The sequence below is a fragment of the Bos taurus genome, chromosome X, assembly GCF_002263795.3.
Source record: "Bos taurus isolate L1 Dominette 01449 registration number 42190680 breed Hereford chromosome X, ARS-UCD2.0, whole genome shotgun sequence".
In the NCBI taxonomy this organism is placed as follows: domain Eukaryota; kingdom Metazoa; phylum Chordata; class Mammalia; order Artiodactyla; family Bovidae; genus Bos; species Bos taurus.
This window is the reverse complement of record NC_037357.1, coordinates 75,824,117-75,841,964: the sequence shown is the minus strand read 5'-3', so window position 1 is coordinate 75,841,964 and position 17,848 is coordinate 75,824,117. Positions and strand designations below refer to the sequence as shown.

General features: G+C 36.7%; 1 protein-coding gene across 4 annotated transcripts in view; it reads right to left on the bottom strand.

The window, feature by feature from the left end:
- Positions 1–205: 205 nt before the first annotated feature.
- ZDHHC15 (zinc finger DHHC-type palmitoyltransferase 15) overlaps positions 206–17,848 on the bottom strand; it is a 95,451-nt gene continuing 77,808 nt past the window's right edge. For all 4 annotated transcript variants that reach the window (XR_003033440.2, XM_015461638.3, XM_003588152.6 and 1 more), the window contains one exon: positions 206–4,576. Coding sequence is in view for 2 of the 4 variants with exons in the window: in XM_015461638.3 (XP_015317124.1) it covers positions 4,524–4,576 (53 nt within the window). In the remaining 2 variants the exon portion in view is untranslated. The remainder of the gene's footprint in view (positions 4,577–17,848) is intronic.

Genomic DNA, 17,848 nt, shown 5'->3' with positions numbered 1-17,848 from the left:
GTTTCTCGTGACTAGTAGAAAACTTCACCAGACTAGCAGAAACCTTTTGGAAAAATATGTGCTTGATTGCATATATTCCCCCATTACCAAAATCACACACATACTGACCTCCCTGCTGCCTCTGGGGCAGTACTGTAGTACTGAAGTACTGTCTCCCGGGATGCAATCCTCATTTTACCCCCAAATAAAACTTAACTCATGACTCTCACATTGTGCATTTTTTTTTAAAGTCGACACACACATACCAATCAACTTGGGAGTGAATAAAATCTATTACATCCATGAAATGAGAAGTACAGAAACTTCCATCAAAGTGGTTTGAAATTTTCAGTTTTGCCACCACTTTAACAACACCATAATATACAAAAGAAGTGATAATTTTATGTATATGCTTTTAATAAAGGACTTAGGAAGATAAAGCTGGTCAGTATTTCTGGGTATTTCTGTAGCAAGACACATAGTTTAAAGAATATTATATATAATTACCTTGAGCAGATTGGTGGAAAAAAGGATTTGTAGCAAATTGGCAACTTGAGCTTAACTGCTGAAGTCCCCAGTGCTTTTCTTTTTCTGGCTCTCCAATCCATTTCATATATTACCAAGACCCAGGACCAGCTTTCCTGTTGTATCCCTTTGTTGATTTAGCCAGCAGGATGACAGTCATTATTTCTTAAATGCATCTTATCTTACTGTTTTTTTTTTTTCCCCTTTAACACCATACCCTACTAAGAGTCTATTTCCTAATACATTACATGTCTAACTCAATCTGCTGATGGCCCATATATCAGGCTGTTACATAGAATGCATTTAATAGTTTTGGACACTGTGTGGGACACAGCCCTAGCCCTTTTAGGGAAGTAAACAGTCATGGGTTGCATGCTATTAGGAGCCATCCATTCATTATTATATTACATAATACCTGCATGCAAAAGACTACAATTTAATATGGTACATTACAGCTCTGGTTAAAAAAATGCAGATGTACTATAACTCATAAACAATTTTCTACTGATTGGATGGAATTCATGAATTTTCTAAGAACATGAGACTTGTGGAAAGGTCTAACAATCTTGTCATGTGCCTTTGGTGATTGATAGAGGCACAGAACAGGTCTTTGGTGCCAACTGAGTACCTTAATTACTCCAGGAGCAGAAGTTCTAGAATGTATGAATGGAATATTCTTCACTTGCAGTGACTGTTGGACTTTTTTGTAAAGAAAGAGGACAGAGACTCATTCCTTTAAAGTATCTGCTCCTAATGACCAGGCAGCCTGCTTTGGGGGCACTGTGAGTGTGCAAATATGTATAGATATATATGTATGTGATGATATGTGAAAGGGATAGGCTTTGCATGACTGTTATTCTTATGAATTTGGGCCACATTAAATTTCAGATGCACATTTAAATAATGTATAGTCAATATTCTTATACTTACTTGGATTGTGCTTAAATCTTCATTAATCTCAATATCTACACTTTGTGTAATTTGGCATAAACATGAGGAAGCACATAGCACTTTCTTTTCTCTGGAAAAGACAGGCCTGAAAATGGGCTCTATGAGTGCCAGAGGGCAAAATGACCTGGGCTGATGCCACGTAGTGTGAAATAAATGTGTCATATGGGGCCAGAAGGGGAAAGAGGCACAAAATACATTTATATCATATAGAAAATAAGAATTGTATAAACTGCATACTTTCAGATTTTTGAAAGACTCTTCAGAAATGGTCCTGCTTTAGTTGCTCTCAATGTTCTAAGCTACTCCATGTTTATTCCAGTACTGGGAAGCCAAGTCACTTTAACAGTGCACTGGACGCGGCAACTGTGAGTTCTGTCCCAGACAGCTATGTGCTTTTGGAGGGTGCTTCATTTCTTTTGCCCTTAATTTTTCAGGTTTGTACCATGGGGAAAATAATTTCTATTCTGCCTCTTTCCAAGGACATTGTTAGAATGAATAGTAAGCTCTGCAAGAACAAATCATCAACGAGAGCAAGGAAGAAAGAATCGAGCACACTGATTTGTTTAGAAATACTGTTCTGGTTAAACTTTTAATTCTACCCCTGCAATGAAGGATATATAAGAGCACTGGAGAATTACATAGCACCTTTCACCTGTATGCCTAACAATGAGCATCTTTGTTTTGCAAATGGGGAAGATGGCTACTAAAGACTGGAGGATGAGATCCCACAGAAGTTATTGGAAATGGCCCCAAGGAAAAGCAAGCAAAGGAGCCAGATCAGGGTATGCTAATTATCAAACAAACCTCTTTGCTTTCTTTATAAATAATCAACCAACTGGGGGGGGGGCGTTGTTTAGGTACAGAAATCAATACACAATGACCTATAATGAGGACAGTATCAGAGTCTATAAACTAATGGAATAAAGGTTCAGAGATAGGAATAGGGTTTCTTTATTTCCCTAAGTCCCCAGGTAAAACCCTGCTTTATTTGGCCTTTTGAAGACAGTGTGTCCGTAAGACATTAAACAATAATCTTTGCATTACAGCTTTCCTGAGCTTTACCCTCCAGTGCTTTTTTGTAGTTCCCTGACATTGTCTTTTATGACCTGATTTCTATGAGTGCTGATACACTCTATTCATTAAATAAGTTATTGATTCCTTCCTGGATTTGAATCATAGATAGCAGCTGTTCTGCCTAAGCTCTTGGCAGAAGATGATGGACTAGATAGATTGCTTTGAGGCCTACTGGCTTTGGAGTAAGCAACAGTCCTACTTTTAGGAAAGGTGCATTTCTATATGAATATAAGGCAAGGCTTGTCAAACACAATGCCATGTGGATGATCAATACGTTTTCAAGATAAACCCAAACAAGAGAGTGTTTTGAAGGGGAAGAGAAAGGGGAAAAATCTTCTCATCTGAACATATATGATTTTATCATGAAACCCAGTGTGTAGAGTCTTCTAGGCTGGTTCTTGCCATTGGAGTTTGAAAAACAGCCCCTGGCACTAATAGATTTAGTCATGTATAGTATTCTCTCAGGTGAAATGATGGCCACAATCCATTTAATTTATGCTGAAAGTCTTCTCTTGACCAGAATTACCTAGAGAATTCAAATGAACGGGTTTTTCATTGCTTTAAGTAGCTGGACTATGCACATTCACAGCTCCACTGGAGCCTGAACACTGAATTGTTTGTGGCAGGCAACTCTTTTTTACTCAAAAAGGTTTCAGAGAATACTTTAGGAAACCTAACCCCTCTAGGATTTCAACAACTTGATATCAGTAAGGTGCCTCTAACTCACTGATCTCTGTAAGAGTTGGAACTTCTATTGTTAGCAGCTGTGCACTATGGCACTGACTGAGAAATGGAAACCATCAATACTCTTAGATATTATTATTATCATAGAGAAGCAGCATTACTGTCCATACTTACTGATTCAGGAACTAGAACTAAAAGAAAGGCTTATTATAAATAAGCTGGGAAATGGTTGTAAACTATCTTAATGGCTGCACTACTATTGAAACTAAACAAAAAAAAGAAGGAAAGAAAAAAAGAGAAAGAATTGATATATTACTATTGGATTTTTCACTATTTGTACACTAATTCCTGTTGTGAAAGAAAATCTTTAGTGCTAATCCTTAAGCTAATTTCAAATATGAAATTTTGTCCTTGTTAACAGTATTGTAATTAAACCAGAAAATCATCCTTAAACCCCTTAACAAAACCAATGGTCCATAACTTGAGCTTATAGTTTTTCTTTCATCGTAAGAGTAATTTGTGAAGGTTTAAATAAAGCTAGGTAGCAGAGAAAAGAATAAAAGTTATTGGAGAATTTTCCCACACTCTGGCATTAAAAGTCTTGAAAACTCTAATCGTTATGTTAAATAAAATGGAAATCTGATCTGGTCTCTATTAGCTGTGGTGCTTTCAGGAACACCACACATCTATGACAGAGAACAGGTTTTACATTGTTCAATTCCCAATTCACAGACCTTGATCACAGTGTTGAATCTCCCTCTTAAATTTTAGGTACCTGATATAGGAAAAGGTGTTCACAGCTCAGCAAATATTTAGATTGCTATTTAGGAAAAAGATATGATTGAATAAAAAACTTCAGTTTTTTTAAACCTCAATTTTCACAACACAGCAGCAGAATTTTGTGTAAATATGTTGCACATATGTATGCTTATAAATGCACATGTGCACAAGCAGCAAACTTGTCTGATTCCCCTCAACAAAACAAAGACCTATAGATATGATTAACGGTCTTTCTAGGGGAGTTAAAGACTCCAAGGGAGTCTTTTGAGTTCCCCTTTACCTGACAAGAGGAATAAAAAGAGCCTCTGGAAAGATAAATATGTACTTTTAGGCTTTCACTGAGGGGAGGAGAGGAATTGAAGAAAGAAGTAGAGGAAGACTGGCTTGAATTAATTGCTACCAGATTGATGAGTTCAGCTAGTAAATTAGATAACTTATAAGTTCTGAAACATCTATCTGCACAGCAAGTATTTGATGGGATGCTTTCAAATTGAAAAGTTTCAATCTGCCGTGGTGACTTATTTTGAAGATCAGAATGGTTTCCAACACTGAACTCTGTAAACTTCATTGGAGATGGAGGGTCCTGGGGATGAAAAAAAAAATGCACAAGTGAGCTTGAACTAGTGTAAATATTCACATGGTAACATTCACTGACAATAATATGCAACTGTTAAAATTATGTTGTTGAAGAGTATGAGTCAGCATTGAAAAATGTTAAGTGAAAAAAGCAGGGTGTAAAATTATATATACAATGTTATTTTAACCCAGAATTTTTATCTGGAACAAAAGACAGATGAAATACACTAAGCTGTTGAAAGTGGTGAATTCATGAGTAATTTATGTTCATTTTCTCTAATATTTCCCACATTTTCTCTAGTACATATACATAATTTGATAATGTAAAAATATTTATTTTTGAAATTCTCAAGAAATAACATAAGCTTTGAAATTGCACAATCTGAAATTTGAATTCTAACTTTGCCATTTACTATCTCTATAATTCTGGACAAATTAATTTCTTCATCTGTAAAACAAGCATAACAAAATCTACCAAAAACAACGTCTGGCATATAGAAGGTACTCAAGCAGCTATTATTAGTATAAGCCCTCTGGAAAACAATTTAGCCACATATATTAACAGTCTTTTAAAAAGTTCACACCAGTAATTTTGCTTCTAGGATCCTATCATACCACCACAATATTGTAAAGTAGTTAGCCTCCAGTTAAAATTAATAAATTAATTTAAAATATAAAAATGTATAATCAACACACAAAAAGAAAATGATTATAAATGAAGGAAAAGATTTATGTTTAAAGATATTATTGGCAACCTTACTCATAATAGTGAAAATTGGAATAAAATCTTAAGGTTGTACGGCAGAGAATTGGTTAAATAAACAAAAGTACCTTAATATAATGGAAAATTACTTGCAGCATTAGTGAAAAAAGCAGAATTCAAAACTGAACACAACATGGTCTCAATGTTTAAAAAATATATTCATAGAAAATATTGGATGGCATACAACAAAATGTCAACATAGTTATCTTTAGGTGGTGGGATTATATGTGATTTAAACTTTCTTAATAGTTTTCTCTCCTTTCTGTTATGTTTAATATACTTTCAAAACTATTTCTCTCTCTCTCACACACACATATATATGTGTGTATATATATATATATATATATTTTTTTTTTTTTTTGCTGTACCATATGGCTTCCAGGATCTTAGTTTCCCTACTAAGGATTGAACCTGGGCCAACTGCAGTGAAAGCACCTACTCCTAACCACTGAAATGCCAGGGAATCCCTTAATATATTGTTCATATTATAAAAACAATCTATGCTCATCATAGAATAACTGGAAAATGTAGAAAGGCATAAAGAAAAAATGACCTGTAATTTCAGAAACTGTCTTCTACACCCTCTCCTTCTCCTTCATTTATTTGACATATATTTATTGAATACTTACCATGTTCCAGGCATTATGCTAGAGGCTGGCACTAAAATGTGCACAAGACATAGTGACTGCCCTCAAGGAACTTATAATTTAGTTTTAGAGACAAGTAAGTAGGCTATTATAGAATGGGATAAAAGGGCTCTCATAAAGTCATTCTCTCTCTCTCTTTAGTTGCTCAGTCACGTCCAACTCTTTGTGACCCCACGGACTGAAGCCTGTCAGGCTCCTCTGTCCACAGAATTCTCCCAAAAGGGACATAAGTCAATGATAAACCCATGTAAATGATGTGGAAGCTGAAATCTAGAGAATAAGTACTATATATCCAGCTGAGGTAGACTGGAATGGAGGAGATGGAGGTTGCTGAAGAAGCATCCCAATCATGAGAGGCAGTAGGGGGATGTTTGAGGGGCTGAAGGAAGTTGAGATGTGGTTCAAGTGCAGAGTATGGGGATAAAACTAGTGGAGAGGAAGCTTCAGAGTTGAGAATCTGGAGAGATGAGCAGGGGCCGGATCATAAAAGGGCTTGTAAACCATGTTAAGGAATTCAGACTCTGTTGAAGCCAATAAAACAGCCATTATACAGACTTAAATTTTTCATCATTCTAGTTGCAATGTGGAGAATGGACTGGAAGGGGCAAAACTGGAAGCAGGAAAATCAGTTAAAAAGCTATTGCAGTAATACAGGTTACAAACACATGCTCTGGAGTCATGGTAATCTAACTAGAAAAAGTACATAGCTTCCAGAGTAAAGTAAAGCTTCCAGAGCTTTACTTTAAGAAGTAAAATTAATATACTTCAGTGGATAATTAGATGTGAATGGCAGATGAAGAAGGAACAAAACAGGAAATGAGTTTTGGGGTAGGTGAAGTTGAAAGGCACTTGGTTATTCATGTCTGGAACTCAGGAAAGAGTTCTGGGCTGGAGATACATATTCAGTAGTTATCACCATATATATGCCCTTTAGCTAAGAAATGGACAGATTCCCTAAGGAATGAGTAGATTTATGTGATGCACGGGAGATAACCTAGCAAAGTTTGGGAAGACACCATCTTCAGATGTCTGATGGTAGGGATGGGGGGAAGAAGGGTGTAGAAAGCTGTAGAGAAGCATGAGAGAAGGATTGTTTTTAACTTTTAAATTTAAATAGAGTCAAATTAACTTTTGTGGGTTTACAGTTCTGTGAAATTTTATACATGCATAGAATCTTGTAAACAGTCTCAGATAGAATGCAGAACTTCCTCTGATCCCTAAACCTGGCAACCACTAATCTATTTTCTCTCTATGTATTTTTGCCTTTTCCAAAATTTCATACAAATGGAATCATACAGCACAAAGACTTCAGAAATATTTTTGTTTTTAAATTGCAGTATAGTTGACTTCTTAGTTTCAGGTATACAACATAGCAATTTGAAATCTTTATAGATTATACATGATACAAAGGATACTGCAATATTATTGACTACATTCCTTGTGCTAGGAACTGGGTTTTTTCACTTAGAATAATGAAGTTTTAGGTTCACAAATGGTGGCTCAGAGGTAAAGAATCCTCCTACTAAGCAGGAGACATGAGTTCGATAGGTAAAGAATCTGCCTGCCAAGCAGGAGACACAGGTTTGGTCCCTAGGTCGGAAGATCTCCTGGAGAAGGAAATGGCAACCCACTCCAGTATTCTTGCTTGGAAAATCCCATGAACAGAGGGGCCTGGCGGGCAACAATCCATTGGGTCACAAAGAGTTGGACACGACTTAGCAACTAAAGAGTAACAGCATTATTTCTGTTGTTGTTGTTCAGTTGCTAAGTCCTGTCCGACCCTCTGCAAATCCATGGACTGCAGCATACCAGGCTTCCCTGTCCTTCATTATCTCCTGGAGTTTGCCCATATTCATGTCCATCGATTCAGTGATGCTATCTAACCATCTCATCCTCTGCCACCTTCTCCTTTTGCTATCAATCTTTCCCAGCATCAGGGTCTTTCCAGTGAGTCAACTCTTCACATAAGGTGGCCAAAGTAATGAAGTTTCAGCTTCAGCATCAGTCCTTCCAATGAATATTCAGGACTGATTTCCTTTAAGATGGACTGGTTGGATCTCCTTGCAGTCCAAGGGACTCTCAAGAGTCTTCTCCAGCACCACAATTCAAAAGCATCAATTCTTCAGCGCTCAACCTTCTTTATGGTTCAACTCTCTCATCTGTACGTAACTACTGGGAAAACCATAGCTTTGGCTATCAGGACCTTTGTTGGCAAATTGATGTCTCTGCTTTTTAATATGCTGTCCAAGTTTGTAATAGCTTTTCTTCCAAGGAGCAAGCATCTTTTATTTTAACCACTGCAGTCACCATCTGTAGTGATCCTGGAGCCCAAGAAAATACAATCTGTCACTGTTTCCACTTTTCCCCCATCTATTTGCCATTAAATGATGGGACCAGACACCATGATCTTAGTTTTTTGAATGTTGAGTTTTAAGCCAGCCTTTTCACTCTCCTCTTTCATCCTCATCAAGAGGCTCTTTAGTTCCTCTTCACTTTCTGCCATTAGAGTGGTATCATCTGCATATCTGAGGTTGTTATTTCTCCCAGCAAACTTAATTCCAGATTGTGATTCATCCAGCCTGGTATTTGGATGATACATTCTGCATATGTTAAACAAGCAAGGTAACAATATACAGCCTTGTCGTACTCTTTTCCCAATTTTGAACCAGTCCATTGTTCCATGTCCGGTTCTAACTATTGCTTCTCGACCTGCATACAGGTTTCTCAGGAAACAGGTAAGGTGGTCTGGTATTCCCATCTCTTTAAGAATTTTCCATAGTTTGTTGTGATCCACACAGTCAAACGTATTAGCATAGTTAATGAAGCAGAAGTAGATATTTTTCTGTAACTCTCTTGCTTCTCTATGATCCAACAGAAGTTGGCAATTTGATCTGTGGTTCCTTTGACTTTTCTAAACCCAGCTTATACATATCTGGAAGTTCTCAGTTCATGTTCTGCTGAAGCTTAGCTTGAAGGATTTTGAGCATTACCTTGCAAGCATGTGAAATGAAATTGTGCAGTAGTTTGAACATTCTTTGGCATTGCTCTTTGGGATTAGAATGAAAACTGACCTTTTCCAATTTTGTGGCCACTGCTGAGTTTTCCAAATTTGCTTGCATATTGAGTGCAGCACTGTAACAGCATCATCTTATAGGATTTGAAATAGCTCAGTTGGAATTCCATCACCTCCACTAGCTTTGTTCATAGGAGTGCTTCCTTAGGTCCACTTGACTTCACACTCTGGGATGTCTGGCTGTAGGTGAGTGATCATACCATCGTGGTCATCGGTATCATTAAGACCTTTTTTGGTGTAGTTCTTCTGTGTATTCTTGCCATCTCTTCTTAATCTCTTTGCTTCTGTTAGGTCCTTACTGTTTCTGTCCTTTATTATGACCATCCTTGCATAAAATATTCCCTTGATAGCTTACATTTTCTTGAAGAGTTTTCTAGTCTTTCCCATTGTATTGTTTTCTTCTATTTCTTTGCATTGTTCACTATGTTGCTGTAAGTATCAATTGTTCATTACATTTGATTTCTGAGAAGTATACTTTGTTTACTCTTTTATCCATTGAAGGACATTTGTGTTGTTTTATGGGTTTGGTTTGGTATCAATAAAGCTGCTATAACCATCCATATATACATTATTGGGTGAACACAGGTTTTCATTTTCTAGGGGAAATATTCAGGAGTAGCATTACAGGGTCATATGGTATGTGTGTGTTTAACATTGTAAGAAATTTTATAAAGACCTGACAAACTATTTTGCAGAGTGCCTGTGCTGTTTTGCATTCCCACTAGAAATGAGAATTCCCACTAGTAGGATAATTCCAATTCTTCTGCATCTTTGACAGCACTTGGAATTATCACTACATTAAAAAAAAAAAAAAAAAGCCCATTCGAGTATGGGTATAAAGGAATCTCCTTGTGGTTTTAATTTGAATTTTCCTAATGGCTAGTGATACTGAGCAATTTTTCTGCCCCCTGCCCCTAATGAATAGCTGTCTTTTAAAAGTAACTCCATTGCCATATTACCAATTTTCAAATGTGAATGACTATTTATATTTTAAGAAAGACTTTTGGCATTAATTTCTTAGAATATTCACAGTCAATTTTAATTTAATTAAAATATTATTGATGTACAATATTATGTTAGCTTCAATGTACTACCTGGTGATTTGATATTTGCATATATTATGAAACTATCAGTATGATAAGTCTAGTAACCATCTATTGCCCTACAAAGTTATTACAATATTATTAAAATATTCATATTTATGGCCAGTGTTTCTTTATTGATTTTGTGTGTGGATGGTCTACCTGTTGGTGTAAGTGGGGTGGTAAACTTCCCTAAAATTTTTGTGTTACTGCTCCTTTATGTTTGTTAATATTTGCTTTATGTATTTAGATGCTACTATGTTGAGTACATATATATTTATGATTGGTATATCTCATTGTTGGATCGATCCATTTATCATTATGTGATGTCCTCCTTTGTCTCTTGTTACACACGTTGTTTTAAAAGTCTGTTTTGTCTGATGTAAGTACTGCTACCCCAGCTTTAAGTTTCTATATGCATGGAATACATTTTTTCATCTCCTTAATTTCAGTCTGAAGTTGAATCTCCTTTAGGCAGCATATATATGGGTCTTGTTTTTTTTTTTAATCCATTCAGCCACTGTATGTCTTTAGAGTATAGCATTTAATCCATCTACATTTAAAGTCACTATTGATAGGTACATACATAATGCCATTTTGTTAACTGTTTTTGGGGTTGTTTTGTAGTTCTTTTGTTGTTCTTGTTGTTTCCTTCTTCTTTTGTTGTATTCCCTATGATTTAACAGCTATCTTTAATGTTTCTCTTTTTTGTGTATGTATCTATTATATGGTTTTGGTTTGTAATTACCATGAGGTTCATAGATAACACACTCTCTCTCTGTCTCCTCTCTCTCTCTCTCTCTCTCTCTCTCTCTATATATATATATGATTAAGTTGACAACCTTTTAAGTTAAAATACATTATAACCATCATATATTTTTATTCCTCCCTACCCCATTGTTAATGTTTATGGCATCATATTTTACATCTTTTTTGTTTTGTGTATTCCACAACTACATTTTGTGGATATGGATGATTTTATTACTTTTGTCTTTTAACCTTCCTACTAGCTTTACAACTGGTTATTCTGCTATCTTTACTGCACCTTTGCCTTTACCAACAAGATATTTTTCTTTCATATTTCTAGTTGTGGCCTTAAAAAATCTATTTATTTATATAATTGGAGGGTAATTACCTTACAGTATTATGATAGTTTCTTAAAAGTTTATTTATTTTAATTGGAGGCTAATTACTTTAAAATATTATATTGGTTTTGCCATACATTGACATGAATCAGCCATTGGTGTACATGTGTTCCCCATCTTATACCCCCCTCCCACCTTCCTCCCCATCCCATCCCTCAGGGTCATCCCAGTGCACCAGCCCTGAACACCCTGTATCATGCATCGAAACTGGGCTGATGGTCTGTTTCACATATGATAATATACACGTTTCAGTGCTATTCTCTCAAATTATCCCACCCTCACCTTCTCTCACAGACTCCAAAAGTCTGTTCTTTACATCTGTGTCTCTTGCTGTCTCACATATAGGGTCATCATTACCATCTTTCTAAATTCCATATATATGCGTTAGTATACTGTATTGCTGTTTTTCTTTCTGGCTTACTTCATTCTGTATAATAGGCTCCAGTTTCATCCACCTTATTAGAACTGATTCAAAGGCATTCTTTTTAATGGCTGAGTAATATTCCATTGTGTATATGTACCACAGCTTTCTTATTCATTCATCTGCCGATAGACATCTAGGTTGCTTCCATGTCCTGACTATTGTAAACAGTGCTGTGATGAACACTGGGGTACACGTGTCTCTTTCAGTTCTGGTTTCCTCGGTGTGTATGCCCAGCAGTAGGATTCCTGGGTCATATGCCAGTTCTATTTCCAGTTTTTTAAGGAATCTCCACACTGTTCTCCATAGTGGCTGTACTAGTTTGCATTCCCACCAACAGTGTAAGAGGGTTCCCTTTGTTCCATACCCTCTCCAGCATTTATTGTTTGCAGACTTTTTGATAGCAACCATTCTGACAGGCATGAGATGGTACCTCATTGTGGTTTTGATTTGCATTTCTCTGATAATGAGTGATGTTGAGCATTTTTTCTGTTGTTTGTTAGCCATCTGTATGTCTTCTTTGGAGAAATATCTGTTTAGTTCTTTGGCCCATATTTTGATTGGGTTGTTTATTTTTCTGGAATTGAGCTATAGGAGTTGCTTGTATATTTTTGAGATTAATTCTTTGTCAGTTGCTTCATTTGCTATTATTTTCTCCCATTCTGAAGGCTGTCTTTTCACCGTGCTTATAGTTTCCTTTGTTGTGAAGAAGCTTTTAAGTTTAATTAGATCCCATTTGTTTATTTTTGCTTTTATTTCCAATAATCTGAGAGGTGGGTCATAGAGGATCCTGCTGTGATATTGGTCGGAGAGTGTTTTGCCTATGTTTTCCTCTAGGAGTTTTATGTAGTTTCTGGTCTTATGTTTAGATCGTTAATCCATTTTGAGTTTATTTTTATGTATGGTTTTAGAAAGTATTCTAGTTTCATTCTTTTACCAGTGGTTGACCAGTTTTCCCAGCACCACTTGTTTAAAGAGTTTGTCTTTTCTCCATTGTATATTCTTGCCCCCTTTGTCAAAGTTAAGGTGTCCATAGGTGCTTGGATTTATCTCTGGGCTTTCTATTTTGTTCCACTGATCTATATTTCTGTCTGTGTGCCAGTACCATACTATCTTGATGACTGTAGCTTAGTAGTATAGTCTGAATTCAGGCAGGTTGATTCCTCCAGTTCCATTCTTCTTTCTCAAGATCGCTTTGGCTATTCAAGGTTTTTTGTATTTCCATACAGATTGTGAAATTATTTGCTCTAGTTCTGTGAAAAATACCGTTGGTAGCTTGATAGGGATTGCATTGAATCTATAGATGGCTTTGGGTAGTATACTCATTTTCATTATATTGATTCTTCCTATCCATGAACATGGTATATTTCTCCATCTATTTCTGTCATCCTTGATTTCTTTCATCAGTGTTTTATAGTTTTCCATATATAGGTCTTTTGTTTCTTTAGGTCAGTTTATTCCTAAGTATTTTATTCTTTTTGTTGCAATGGTGAATGGAATTGTTTCCTTAATTTCACTTTCTGTTCTCTCATTGTTAGTGTATAGGAATGCAAGGGATTTCTGTGTGTTGATTTCATATCCTGCAACTTTACTATATTCACTGATTAGTTCTAGTTAATTTTCTGGTGGAATCTTTAGGGTTTTCTATGTAGAGGATCATGTCATCTGCAAACAGTGAGAGTTTTACTTCTTCTTTTCCAACCTGGATTCCTTTTATTTATTTTTCTTCTCTGATTGCTGTGGCTAAATCGTCCAAAACTATGTTGAATAGTAGTGGTGAGAGTGGGCACCTTTGTCTTGTTCCTGACTTTAGGGGAAATGCTTTCATTTTTTTCACCACTGAGGATAGTGTTTGCTGTGGGTTTATCATATATGGCTTTTATTATGTTGAGGTATGTTCCTTCTATTCCTGCATTCTGGAGGGGTTTTATCATAAGTGGATGTTGAATTTTGTCAAAGGCTTTCTCTGCATCTGTTGAGATAATCTGGAGAAGGAAATGACAACCAACTCCCCTATTCTTTCCTGGCAAGTCCCGTGGACAGAGGAGCCTGGTGGACTGCTGTCCATAAGGTCACACAGAGTTGGACACAACTGAAGCAATTTAGCATGCATGCATGCATTGGAGAAGGAAATGGCAATCCACTCCAGTGTTCTTGCCTGGAGAATCCCAGGGGCAGAGGAGCCTGTGTGGGCTGCCGTCTATGGGGTCGCACATGAGTTGGAAACGACTGAAGCGACTTAGCAGCAGCAGCAGCAGCATTGAGATAATCATATGGTTTTTATCTTTCAATTTGTTAATGTGGCATATCACATTGATTGATTTGTGAATATTGAAGAATTCTTGCATCCCTGGGATAAAGCCCTCTTGGTCATGATGTATGATCTTTTTAATATGTGGTTGGATTCTGTTTGCTAGAATTTTGTTAAGGATTTTTGCATCTATGTTCATCAGTGATACTGGCCTGTGGTTTTCTTTTTTTGTGGCATCTTTGTCTGGTTTTGGTATTATGGCGATGGTGGCCTCATAGAATGAGTTTGGAAGTTTACCTTCCTCTGCTATTTTCTGGAAGAGTTTGAATAGGATAGGTGTTAGCTCTTCTCTAAATTTTTGGTAAAATTCAGCTGTGAAGCCTTCTGGTCCTGGGTTTTGTTGTTGTTGTTGTTGTTGGAAGATTTCTGATTACAGTTTCGATTTCTGTGCTTGTGATGGGTCTGTTAAGATTTTCTATTTCTTCCTGGTTCAGTTTTGGAAAGTTATACTTTTCCAGGAATTTGTCTATTTCTTCCAAGTTGTCCATTTTATTGGCATATAGTTGCTGATAGTAGTCTCTTATGATCCTTTGTATTTCTGTGTTGTCTGTTGTGATTTCTCCATTTTCATTTCTAATTTTGTGGATTTGATTCTTCTCCCTTGTTTTCTTGTGAGTCTGGCTAATGGTTTGTCTATTTTATTTATCTTCTCAAAGAACCAGCCTCTAGGTTTGTTGATTTTTGCTATGGTCTCCTTTGTTTCTTTTGCATTTATTTCTGCCCTAATTTTTATGATTTTTTTCCTTCTACTAACCCTGGGGTACTTCATTTCTTCTTTTTCTAGTTGCTTTAGGTGTAGAGTTAGGTTATTTATTTGATTTTCTCTTGTTTCTTGAGGTAAGTCTGTATTGCTATGAACCTTCCCCTTAGCACTGCTTTTACTGAATCCCACAGGTTTTGGGTTATTGTGTTTTCATTTTCATTTGTTTCTATGTATATTTTGATTTCTTTTTTGATTTCTTCTGTGGATTGTTGGTTATTCAGAAGAGTGTTGTTTAGCCTCCATATGTTTAATAGTTTTTTTTTCCCTGTAGTTGACATCTAATCTTACCACATTGTGATCAGAAAAGATGCTTGGAATGATTCCATTTTTTTTTTTTTTAATTTACCAAGGCGAGACTTATGGCCCAGGATGTGCTCTATCCTGGAGAAGCTTCCATGTGCTCTTGAGAAAAAGGTGAAATACATTTTTTTTTGGGTGAAAGTCTTATAGATATCAATTAGGTCTAACTGGTCCATTGTATCATTTAAAGTTTGTGTTTCCTTGCTAATTTTCTGTTTAGTTGATCTATCCATAGGTGTGAGTGGGGGTATTAAAGTCTCCCACTATTATTGTGTTACTGTTAATTTCCCCTTTCATACTTGTTAGCATTTGCCTTACATATTGCAGAATATTGTGATCGTTTTTGCCATACATCAACACGAATCGGTTATAGGCATGTGTGTGTCCCCTCACTCCTTTTTTTGCTTAGAGGAGTGCCTTTAACATTTCTTCTTAACCTGGTTTAGTGGTGCTGAACTCTTTCTACTTCTGCTTGTCTGAAAAATTATTTATCACTTGTTTAAATCTGAATGAGAACTCTGGACGGTAGAGCAGTATTGGTTGTAACTTTTTTCCTTTCATCATTTTGAATATATTGTGCCAATCCCTTTTGGCCTGCAGAGTATCTTCTGAAAAGTCAGATCGCTTTATGTGAGTTCCCTTGTATATAGCACATTGCTTTCCCTTGCTGCTTTTAAGATTCTTGTTTTAATTTTTCCCTTTAAATATAATGTGTCTTGGTGTGTACCTCTTTGCATTCATCTCATTTGGGATGCTCTGTGCTTTCTGGATCTGGTTGTCTGTTTCCTTTCCCAGGTTAGGGAAGTTTTCAAGTATTATTTCTTCAAATAAGTTCTCTAACCCTTTATCTCTTCTTTCTGTGACCCATATAATGAAAATGTAGTATGCTGATGTTGTCTCAGAGGTCTCTTAAACAATTTTCCCCCTTTTTTAAAGCTCTTTTTTCTTTTTCCTCTTCAGCTTGTGTGATTTCTACTATGTGTCATCCAGATTGCTGATCCATTCTGCTGTGTCATCTAATATATTGTTGACTCCTTCTAGTGTTTTTTTATTTAAGTTATTATATTCTTCAAATGTATTTGTTTCTTCTTTGTATTTTCTAACCCTTTGTTGAAATTTTCACTGTGTTAACCCATTCATCTCACGAGTTTGTTGAACATCTTTATGATGATTACTTTGAACTCTTTATCAGGTAGTTTGCTTATCTTCATTTCATTTAGCTCTTCTTCTGGGGTTTCATCTTGTTCCTTTGTTTGGAACAAATCCTTCTGTCAGTTCATTTTGCCTAATTTGCTATTTTTATTTCTATGTATTTGGTAGGTTGGTTATGTTTCTTAATCTTGAAGTGACCTTATATAGGAGACGTCCTATGGAGCCCAGCAGCGTGCTTCCCTCAGATCACCAGTGCTATATGTTCTAGGGGTGCCTCCTATGTGGGCTGCATGTGCCCTTCTCTTGTGGTAGGGCTAAATACTGTGGGTGTGTGCGTGGGTAGGTCTTGATCCCAGTATAGTTAGCTATGAGGCCATGCCTTTTGCAGTGGCTGTGGGCCTACTGAAATGTGGGATAGGCTTCCCACACAGTTGGCTCTGTGGCCCAGGGGGGGTTGGAGTTGCTGCCAGCCTACTGGTAGGTGGAGTTAGAAATCCCTGTGATTGTTTGCGTGGCTTGAGGGGACTTGGTGCTGGTGCCAACCTGTTATTGGGTGAGGCTGAGTCCCCAGTACAAACAGGCTGGTAGGAGGATTCCAAAATGATGCTTCCCAGTGCTGGTTTTATCAGAATGAGGTACTCTAAATGGCTGCCACCACTGTCTCCATTCCCCAGGGTAAGTAGCAGTTGCCCTCTGTCTCTCTAGGAGTCTCTCCAAGATCAACAAGTGGGTCTGACCCAGGCTCCTTTCAAACTACTGCTTCTATCCTGGGACATTGGGTATGTGGGACTTTTTGTGTGCCTTTTAAGAGCAAAGTCTGTTTCCTATAGCTTTCCAGCTCTTTCACCCTAAGTCCTGGTAGTTTTCAATATTAGATGTTCTGTGAGCTCATCTTGCCAGTGTAGGATCCCCAGGCTGGGGAGACTGATTTGGGAATCAGATCCCTTGCTCCTTGGGGAGAATTTCTATGATTGTTATATTTCTCCCATTTGTGGGTCACTCACCTGAAGGTGTAGGTCCTGGCTGTACTGCCTCTGCCCCTCCCACCTGTCTTATTGTGGTTCCTTCTTTATGTCTTTAGTTGTGGGAAAATTTTCTGCTAGTCTTCAGGTCATTCTCAGAGAATTGTAGTAGTTGTAATTTTCCTGTGTCCATCAGAGGAGATGAGATCAGGGTGTTCCTACTCTGTCATTTTGGCCACCCCATTAAGCATTTTTTCTTATGCTTATTTCCACTTTTGGTGAAATATCCATTCAAACCTTTTGCTCATTATTTTATTGTTTGCTTTCTTACTTTTGAGATTTTAGAGCATTTAACATAATCTAGATACAAGTCCTTTATCAGACATGTGTTTTGCAAATATTTTCCCTCAGTCAGTGGCCTGTCTTTATTTTCTTAACAATGATTTTCTCAGAGAATACATTTTTAATTTTGTTGAAGTCCAACTTCTAATTTTTTTCTTTCATGTATAGTACTTTTGATATCATATCTCAACTTGTAATTTTTTTCTTTCATGTATAGTACTTTTGATGTCATATCTAAGAACTATTTGCTTAACTCAAAGTAATAAAGATTTTCTCCTAAATTTTCTTCTGAGATTTTTACAGTTTTGCATTTAGGTG